Genomic DNA, 11,064 nt, shown 5'->3' with positions numbered 1-11,064 from the left:
AACTATTAGTACCATGTTAATATAACTATTAGTACCATGTTGATATAACTATTAGCACCATGTTGATATAACTATTAGTACCATGTTGATATAACTATTAGTACCATGTTGATATAACTATTAGTACCATGTTGATATAACTATTAGTACCATGTTGATACAACTATTAGTACTATGTTGATATAACTATTAGTACCATGTTGATACAACTATTAGTACCATGTTGATACAACTATTAGTACCATGTTGATATAACTATTAGTACCATGTTGATATAACTATTAGTACCATGTTGATATAACTATTAGTACCATGTTGATATAACTATTAGTACCATGTTGATATAACTATTAGCACCATGTTGATATAACTATTAGTACTATGTTGATATAACTATTAGTACCAAGTTGATATAACGCCCTCCTTTCTTGCAGGTGTGCTACATTGAAGGCCACCGTGTGGTCAGCCTGGCCAATGAGATGTTCGGCTATAACGGATGGTCTCACTCCATCTCGCAGCAGAACGTTGGTGCGCTCCCCTACCCCACCGTCCCTACCCTCCAGTCTGTCTGTCGCCATAGTAACTCGTTTCCGTGACAACCGCCATCAGGAGCAAGGCAGCCTGCTGTTCGCTGACCCCACTCCCTCTCCTCCTCCTCCTCCCTTGCAGACTTCGTCGACCTGGTCAACGGGAGGTTTTACGTCGGCGTCAGCGCTTTTGTCAAAGTGCAGCTGAAAGTTAGTATGGAATAAATAAATAAAAATAAAACATCCTTCACTTCAACAGATGCTCTGATTGTAACGTGTGTGTTGTTGGTTTTTTTTGACTAGGACGGGTCTTTCCATGAGGATGTAGGCTATGGAGTCAGCGAGGGGCTTAAGTCCAAAGCCTTGTCACTGGAGAAAGCCAGAAAGGAAGCCGTCACTGACGGCATGAAGAGAGCGCTCAAGTACTGGAACCACGGTGTCAATGTTCTTCCTGTCATGGTCGGATACATCTTTGTTTTCACTTAGGTGCTTCGGGAACGCCCTTGGAAACTGCATCCTGGACAAAGCCTACCTTCAGGCCATCAACAAGATCCCCAAGCAGGTGAGCTCAAAAGCCATCTTGTTTTTTCCCCCTCTCAATCATTACAATACAGTAGTGTAGTAGACCTAAGTATTCATTAAATACCACCATAAATACATTAAAATACAGTAGTGTAGTAGACCTACGTATTCATTAAGTACCACCATAATGACATTAAATACAGTAGTGTAGTAGACATAAGTATTCATTAAGTACCACCAAAAATGACATTAAATACAGTAGTGTAGTAGACATAAGTATTCATCAAGTACCACCATAGTGATAACATTAAAATACAGTATTTAGTAGACCTGAGTAGTCATTAAGTACCACACCAATAACAACATTAAATACAGTATTCTAGTAGACCTAAGTATTCTTTAAATACTACCATAATTACATTCAAATACAGTAGTGTAGTAGACCCATGTATTCATTAAGTACCACCATAATGACAGTAAAATACAGTCGTGAAGTAGACCTAAGTATTCATTAGGTACTACCATAATGACAACATTAAAATACAGTAGTGTAGTAGACCTAAGTATTTATTAAGTACCACCACAATAACATTAAAATACCGTAGTGTAGTAGACATAAGTATTCATCAAATACCACCATAATGACAACATTAAAATAGAGTATTTAGTAGACCTGAGTAGTCATTAAGTACCACACCAATAACAACATTAAATAAAGTAGTGTAGTAGACCTAAGTATTCATTAAGTACCACCATAATGACAACATTAAAATACAGTAGTGTAGTAGATCTGAGTAGTCATTAAGTACCACACCAATAACAACATTAAATACAGTAGTATAGTAGACCTAAGTATTCATTAAGTACCACCATAATGACAACATTAAAATACAGTAGTGTAGTAGACCTAAGTATTCATTAAGTCCTACCATAATGACAACATTAAAATACAGTAGTTTAGTAGACCTGAGTAGTCATTAAGTACCACACCAATAACAACATTAAATACAGTAGTATAGTAGACCTAAGTATTCATTAAGTACAATCATAATTACATTAAAATACAGTAGTGAAGTAGGCCTAAGTATTCATTAAGTACCACCAAAATGACAACATTAAAATACAGTAGTGTAGTAGACCTAAGTATTCATTAAGTACCACCATAATGACAACATTAAAATACAGTAGACCTGAGTAGTCATTAAGTACCACACCAATAACAACATTAAATACAGTAGTATAGTAGACCTAAGTATTCATTAAGTACCATCATAATTAAATTAAAATACAGTAGTGAAGCAGGCCTAAGTATTCATTAAGTCCTACCATAATGACAACATTAAAATACAGTAGTGTAGTAGACCTAAGTATTCATTGATTACCACCATAATGACAACATTAAAATACAGTAGTGTAGTAGACATAAGTATTCATTAAGTACCAGCATAATGACAACATTAAAATACAGTAATGTAGTAGACCTAAGTATTCATTAAGTACCACCATAATGACAACGTTAAAATACAGTATTTAGCAGACCTGAGTAGTCATTAAGTACCACCATAATGACAACATTAAAATAAAGTAGTGTAGTAGACTTAAGTATTCATTAAGTACCACCACAATGACAACATTAAAATAAAGTAATGTAGTAGACCTAAGTATTCATTAAGTACCACCGTAATGACATTAAATACAGTAGTGTAGTAGACTTAAGTATTCATTAAGTCCCACCATAATGACAACACTAAAATACAGTAGTTTAGTAGAGCTAAGTATTCATTAAGTACCACACCAATAACATTAAATACAGTAGTCTAGTAGACCCAAGTATTCATTAAGTACCACCATAATGACAACATTGAAATACAGTAGTGTAGTAGACCTAAGTATTCATCAAGTACCACCATAGTGACATTAAAATACAGTAGTGTAGTAGACATAAGTATTCATCAAGTACCACCATAATGACAACATTAAAATACAGTATTTAGTAGACCTGAGTATTCATTAAGTACCACACTAATAACAACATTAAATAAAGTAGTGTATTAAACCTAAGTATTCATTAAGTACTACCACAATGACATTAAAATATGGTAGTGTAGTAGGCCTAAGTATTCATTAAAAACAAGGCAGAGGTTTTATTTAACAAGTATAATTCATATTTTTAGCCACTGTAACATAACACACAGTTTGAACGGTAACACCGTGTTGTAACATAAAACCCTGTACTTTAATGAAGTGGCTCCTTGGCGCACCACTACAGTAGATGCTACACATTTTTAGACTGACTGATCCGGACTCATGTCTTGTGCACAAAGCCGCTCCCCGCTCTAGACCCGGCCCTCACCAAGCGCTCCGAAAGGGAGCCCTCGCTGGAGAAAGCCCGCTTCTGCAGTCTGGTCCGAGAGGCCCAGGCCACCGCCCCCCCGCCGGAACCCAGAGTCCTAGACCGTGGCGAGACCTTGTCGGAAACTCACACTCCCAACGCTGGATCCAGTGGACACGTGAAGAGCGGGGACTCCAGGTATGAGAAGGGTCTCCTGGTTCTAGCCTCCGGCTCACCTCCACCACGTCACCTTGTCAGAGACACGCTGGACTCTGTGGCGTCCGAGGCGCACACCGACCCCAAGCAGCTGCGCAAGATACGCCAACATCAGCTGCAGCAGAAGTTCCGGAAAGAAATGGAGGCCAAGATGCTGAAGCATGATCCCACCCAGGCTGAGAACCAAGGGGTCCCCATTGGGTACACGTCCAGTAGAGGTCAGTGTGGATACGTGTCATACCCTCATTCTTGACCCATACAGACACAACTCATATGTTGGCCAAAGATCCTCTATAAACGTGTCATATTGTCATTCTTAACCCATACAGACACAAGCCATATGTTGGCCAAAGATCCTCTATAAACGTGTCGTATTGTCATTCTTAACCCATACAGACACAAGCCATATGTTGGCCAAAGATCCTCTATAAACGTGTCATATTGTCATTCTTAACCCATACAGACACAAGCCATATGTTGGCCAAAGATCCTCTATAAACGTGTCATACCCTCATTCTTAACCCATACAGACACAACCCATAAGTTGGCCAAAGATCCTCTATAAACGTGTCATATTGTCATTTTTAACCCATACAGACACAAGCCATATGTTGACCAAAGATCCTCTATAAACGTGTCATACCTTCATTCTTAACCCATACAGACACAACCCATATGTTGACCAAAGATCCTCTATAAACGTGTCATACCTTCATTCTTAACCCATACAGACACAACCCATATGTTGACCAAAGATCCTCTATAAACGTGTCATACCTTCATTTTTAACCAATACGGACACAACCCATAAGTTGGCCAAAGATCCTCTATAAACGTGTCATATTGTCATTCTTAACCCATACAGACACAACCCATATGTTGGCCAAAGATCCTCTATAAATGTGTCATACCCTTATTCTTAACCCATACAGACACAACCCATAAGTTGGCCAAAGATCCTCTATAAACGTGTCATACCCTTATTCTTACCCCATACAGACACAACCCATAAGTTGGCCAAAGATCCTCTATAAACGTGTCATATTGTCATTCTTAACCCATACAGACACAACCCATAAGTTGGCCAAAGATCCTCTATAAACGTGTCATATTGTCATTCTTAACCCATACAGACACAACCCATATGTTGGCCAAAGATCCTCTATAAACGTGTCATATTGTCATTCTTAACCCATACAGACACAACCCATATGTTGGCCAAAGATCCTCTATAAACGTGTCATACCCTCATTTTTAACCCATACAGACACAACCCATAAGTTGGCCAAAGATCCTCTATAAACGTGTCATATTGTCATTCTTAACCCATACAGACACAACCCATAAGTTGGCCAAAGATCCTCTATAAACGTGTCATACCCTTATTCTTACCCCATACAGACACAACCCATAAGTTGGCCAAAGATCCTCTATAAACGTGTCATATTGTCATTCTTAACCCATACAGACGCAACCCATAAGTTGGCCAAAGATCCTCTATAAACGTGTCATATTGTCATTCTTAACCCATACAGACACAACCCATATGTTGGCCAAAGATCCTCTATAAACGTGTCATATTGTCATTCTTAACCCATACAGACACAACCCATATGTTGGCCAAAGATCCTCTATAAACGTGTCATACCCTCATTTTTAACCCATACAGACACAACCCATATGTTGGCCAAAGATCCTCTATAAATGTGTCATACCCTTATTCTTAACCCATACAGACACAACCCATAAGTTGGCCAAAGATCCTCTATAAACGTGTCATACCCTTATTCTTACCCCATACAGACACAACCCATAAGTTGGCCAAAGATCCTCTATAAACGTGTCATATTGTCATTCTTAACCCATACAGACACAACCCATATGTTGGCCAAAGATCCTCTATAAACGTGTCATATTGTCATTCTTAACCCATACAGACACAACCCATATGTTGGCCAAAGATCCTCTATAAACGTGTCATACCCTCATTTTTAACCCATACAGACACAACCCATATGTTGGCCAAAGATCCTCTATAAACGTGTCATACCCTCATTTTTAACCCATACAGACACAACCCATATGTTGGCCATAGATCCTCTATAAACGTGTCATACCCTCATTCTTGACCCATACAGACACAACCCATATGTTGGCCAAAGATCCTCTATAAACGTGTCATACCCTCATTCTTGACCCATACAGACACAACCAATATGTTGACCAAAGATCCTCTATAAACGTGTCATATTGTCATTTTTAACCCATACAGACACAACCCATAAGTTGGCCAAATATCCTCTATAAATGTGTCATATTGTCATTTTTAACCCATACAGACACAACCCATAAGTTGGCCAAAGATCCTCTATAAACGTGTCATATTGTCATTTTTAACCCATACAGACACAACCCATAAGTTGGCCAAAGATCCTCTATAAACGTGTCATTCCTTCATTCTTAACCCATACAGACACTACCCATATGTTGGCCAAAGATCCTCTATAAATGTGTCATATTGTCATTCTTAACCCATACAGACACAACCCATATGTTGGCCAAAGATCCTCTATAAACGTGTCATATTGTCATTTTTAACCCATACAGACACAACCCATAAGTTGGCCAAAGATCCTCTATAAACGTGTCATATTGTCATTCCTAACCCATACAGACACAACCCATAAGTTGGCCAAAGATCCTCTATAAACGTGTCATATTGTCATTTTTAACCCATACAGACACAAGCCATATGTTGACCAAAGATCCTCTATAAACGTGTCATACCTTCATTCTTAACCCATACAGACACAACCCATATGTTGACCAAAGATCCTCTATAAACGTGTCATACCTTCATTCTTAACCCATACAGACACAACCCATATGTTGACCAAAGATCCTCTATAAACGTGTCATACCTTCATTTTTAACCAATACGGACACAACCCATAAGTTGGCCAAAGATCCTCTATAAACGTGTCATATTGTCATTCTTAACCCATACAGACACAACCCATAAGTTGGCCAAAGATCCTCTATAAACGTGTCATATTGTCTTTCTTAACCCATACAGACACAACCCATAAGTTGGCCAAAGATCCTCTATAAACGTGTCATACCCTTATTCTTACCCCATACAGACACAACCCATAAGTTGGCCAAAGATCCTCTATAAACGTGTCATATTGTCATTCTTAACCCATACAGACACAACCCATAAGTTGGCCAAAGATCCTCTATAAACGTGTCATATTGTCATTCTTAACCCATACAGACACAACCCATATGTTGGCCAAAGATCCTCTATAAACGTGTCATATTGTCATTCTTAACCCATACAGACACAACCCATATGTTGGCCAAAGATCCTCTATAAACGTGTCATACCCTCATTTTTAACCCATACAGACACAACCCATAAGTTGGCCAAAGATCCTCTATAAACGTGTCATATTGTCATTTTTAACCCATACAGACACAACCCATAAGTTGGCCAAAGATCCTCTATAAACGTGTCATATTGTCATTCCTAACCCATACAGACACAACCCATATGTTGGTCAAAGATCCTCTATAAACGTGTCATATTGTCATTCTTAACCCATACAGACACAACCCATATGTTGGCCAAAGATCCTCTATAAACGTGTCATACCCTCATTCTTGACCCATACAGACACAACCAATATGTTGACCAAAGATCCTCTATAAACGTGTCATATTGTCATTTTTAACCCATACAGACACAACCCATAAGTTGGCCAAAGATCCTCTATAAACGTGTCATATTGTCATTCTTAACCCATACAGACACAACCCATATGTTGGCCAAAGATCCTCTATAAACGTGTCATATTGTCATTCTTAACCCATACAGACACAACCCATATGTTGGCCAAAGATCCTCTATAAACGTGTCATACCCTCATTCTTAACCCATACAGACACAAGCCATATGTTGACCAAAGATCCTCTATAAACGTGTCATACCCTCATTCTTGACCCATACAGACACAAGCCATATGTTGGCCAAAGATCCTCTATAAACGTGTCATACCTTCATTCTTGACCCATACAGACACAACCCATATGTTGGCCAAAGATCCTCTATAAACGTGTCATATTGTCATTCTTAACCCATACAGACACAACCCATATGTTGGCCAAAGATCCTCTATAAACGTGTCATATTGTCATTCTTAACCCATACAGACACAACCCATATGTTGACCAAAGATCCTCTATAAACGTGTCATATTGTCATTCTTGACCCATACAGACACAACCCACATGTTGGCCAAAGATCCTCTATAAACGTGTCATATTGTCATTCTTAACCCATACAGACACAACCCATATGTTGGCCAAAGATCCTCTATAAACGTGTCATATTGTCATTCTTAACCAATACAGACACAACCCATATGTTGACCAAAGATCCTCTATAAACGTGTCATATTGTCATTCTTAACCCATACAGACACAACCCATATGTTGACCAAAGATCCTCTATAAACGTGTCATATTGTCATTCTTAACCCATACAGACACAACCCATATGTTGACCAAAGATCCTCTATAAACGTGTCATATTGTCATTCTTAACCCATACAGACACAACCCATAGGTTGACCAAAGATCCTCTATAAACGTGTCATATTGTAATTTTTAACCCATACAGACACAACCCATAAATTGGCCAAAGATCCTCTATAAACGTGTCATATTGTCATTTTTAACCCATACAGACACAACCCATAAGTTGGCCAAAGATCCTCTATAAACGTGTCATATTGTCATTTTTAACCCATACAGACACAACCCATAAGTTGGCCAAAGATCCTCTATAAACGTGTCATATTGTCATTCCTAACCCATACAGACACAACCCATATGTTGGTCAAAGATCCTCTATAAACGTGTCATACCCTCATTCTTAACCCATACAGACACAACCCATATGTTGGTCAAAGATCCTCTATAAACGTGTCATACCCTCATTCTTAACCCATACAGACACAACCCATATGTTGGCCAAAGATCCTCTATAAACGTGTTGTATCGTCATTCTTAACCCATAAAGATCCTCTATTTGACAGGATCACATTGGAATTTAAAGGAACTGTTTATTTAAAAAAAACAGTCAAAGGTTCTTTATATGGCAGGAGTGCAGTGTTGTTTTTAAATATATTCTGCAGATATACTAGTCAAAGATCCTCTATAAACAGGAGTGATGTTTTTTTTGTTCTAGGACCTCCTGGGGGAAAATGCTGGACGAAGGTCCACACAGAGATTTATTGTATGTCTTATAGAGGATCTTTGACAAGCATTTTTTTGCAGGTAACCCTTTAAAAATCTACAAAAATGCTAGTCAAAGATCCTCTATAAACGTGTCATTCTTAACCCATACAGATCCTCTATTTGACAGGATCACATTGGTGTTTTAAGGACTTGTTGATTTAAAAATAAATAAAAATACTAGTCAAAGATTATTTGTATGACAGGAGTGCATTGTTTGTAAACATAGTCTGCATATATGCTAGTCAAAGATCCTCTATAAACAGGAGTGATCTTTTTATGTTCAACTATTGGTGAAAATGCTGGATGAAGGTCCATATAGAGATCTATTGTATGTCTTATAGAGGATCTTTGACAAGCATTTTTTTGCAGGTATCTCTTAAGCGTCTACAAAACATAGTCAAAGATCCTCTATGTGACAGGAGCGCTCTGCTGTGTGTATATTCCTAGGTCAGGAGTTGAGAGCTGACTCAGCAGATGGAAGCAAAGAGCATCTTCTGGCAGGTAGTCTTCCATCTCTCCTTCCTTCTGTCACCACGGCGACACCTCATGTCCTCCTGGTCCTGGTCCTGGTCTTGGTCCTGGTCTGCAGACGATCCAGACTTCTGGAACTTCACCCTGGATGGGATCGAGGAGCTGGAGGTGTCCAGGGTCCGGGGCCCCGGGCTGAGCACGCCACGCAGCCACAAGATGCAGACCCGCAGCAAGACCCCACAGAGACGGCCGGACCAGCAGGCGTCGTCCGGCGTGGGTCTTGGACCGTACGCACAGTCCAAGTCCCACCTGCAACCATCCCGAGCAGGTCAGAGGTCATGAGGGGTCGCTTGAAGTGGTCCTCCACTGACGTGATGTGGTCTTCCTGCAGATACAAGTCCCTTCAGAGCCGGACAGTCCCTGAAGAAACGCCGACTGGACTCGTGACCTGGACCTCCCGGACTTGGACTAGTCTGACTTTCATTTTATGCTCGAGTTGTGTCACAAAGTTTTTGCAATTTAATAAAAAAACATCCAAAGTCTTTTCGTCTCCATGTTGTGTCATCGAGAGGGCATTGTTTCAAATTTCTGTAAAAACAAAGATCCTCTATTTGACAAGAACTCTGCTGGAAAATACCCTAGCAAAGATCCTCTATTTGATGAGAACTCTGCTGAAAAATACACTAACAAAGATCATCTATTTGGTAAGAACTCTGCTGGTTTTGAGGATGTCTGCTGGGGGAAAAAAACACTAGCAAAGATCCTGTATTTGACAAGAACTCTGCTGGAAAATACCCTAGCAAAGATCCTCTATTTGACAAGAACTCTGCTGGAAGATACCCCATCAAAGATCCTATATTTGACAAGAACTCTGCTGTTTTTGAGGATTTCCGCTGGAAAAAAAGACTAGCAAAGATCCTCTATTTGACAAGAACTCTGCTGGAAAATACCCTGCCGAAGATCCTCTATTTGATGAGAACTCTGCTGGAAAACACACTAGCAAGGATCATCTATTTGGCAAGAACTCTGCTGGTTTTGAGGATGTCTGCTGGAAAAAAAAACACTAGCAAAGATCCTCTATTTGACAAGAACTCTGCTGTAAAATACCCTAGCAAAGATCCTCTATTTGATGAAAACTCTGCTGGAAAATACACTAACAAAGATCATCTATTTGACAAGAACTCTGCTGTTTTTGAGGATTTCTGCTGGAAAAAAAGACTAGCAAAGATCCTCTATTTGACAAGAACTCTGCTGGAAAATACCCTAGCAAAGATCCTCTAATTGACAAGAACTCTGCTGGAAGATACCCCAGCAAAGATCCTCTATTTGAGAAGAACTCTGCTGTTTTTGAGGATTCCCGCTGGAAAAAAAGACTAGCAAAGATCCTCTAATTGACAAGAACTCTGCTGGAAGATACCCCAGCAAAGATCCTCTATTTGAGAAGAACTCTGCTGTTTTTGAGGATTCCCGCTGGAAAAAAAGACTAGCAAAGATCCTCTAATTGACAAGAACTCTGCTGGAAGATACCCCAGCAAAGATCATCTATTTGACAAGAACTCTGCTGTTTTTGAGGATTTCTGCTGGAAAAAAAGACTAGCAAAGATCCTCTAATTGACAAGAACTCTGCTGGAAGATACCCCAGCAAAGATCCTCTATTTGAGAAGAACTCTGCTGTTTTTGAGGATTCCCGCT

The 11,064-nt window shown here is 39.4% G+C and overlaps 1 protein-coding gene across 3 annotated transcripts in view; it reads left to right on the top strand.

Annotated features, from left to right (window-relative positions):
* Positions 1 to 9,914, top strand: part of rad52 (RAD52 homolog, DNA repair protein) — a 12,809-nt gene extending 2,895 nt beyond the window's left edge. Inside the window, exons 3-11 of one of the 3 annotated variants that reach the window (XM_061894192.1) lie at positions 435 to 528; positions 670 to 737; positions 831 to 949; positions 1,014 to 1,089; positions 3,374 to 3,579; positions 3,640 to 3,815; positions 9,349 to 9,402; positions 9,491 to 9,700; positions 9,764 to 9,914. In XM_061894192.1, the coding sequence (XP_061750176.1) occupies positions 435 to 528; positions 670 to 737; positions 831 to 949; positions 1,014 to 1,089; positions 3,374 to 3,579; positions 3,640 to 3,815; positions 9,349 to 9,402; positions 9,491 to 9,700; positions 9,764 to 9,819 (1,059 nt within the window). In that variant the 3' untranslated portion in view covers positions 9,820 to 9,914. Of the gene's footprint in view, positions 1 to 434; positions 529 to 669; positions 738 to 830; positions 950 to 1,013; positions 1,090 to 3,373; positions 3,816 to 9,348; positions 9,403 to 9,490; positions 9,701 to 9,763 lie in introns of all 3 variants that reach the window. The other 2 variants (XM_061894190.1, XM_061894191.1) reach the window with 2 other exon arrangements.
* The last annotated feature ends 1,150 nt before the right edge of the window (positions 9,915 to 11,064 follow it).

This window comes from Nerophis ophidion, linkage group LG03 (genome assembly GCF_033978795.1).
Source record: "Nerophis ophidion isolate RoL-2023_Sa linkage group LG03, RoL_Noph_v1.0, whole genome shotgun sequence".
NCBI lineage: Eukaryota > Metazoa > Chordata > Actinopteri > Syngnathiformes > Syngnathidae > Nerophis > Nerophis ophidion.
Note: the sequence above shows the minus strand (reverse complement) of the source record. Positions and strands in the feature narration are given on the sequence as shown.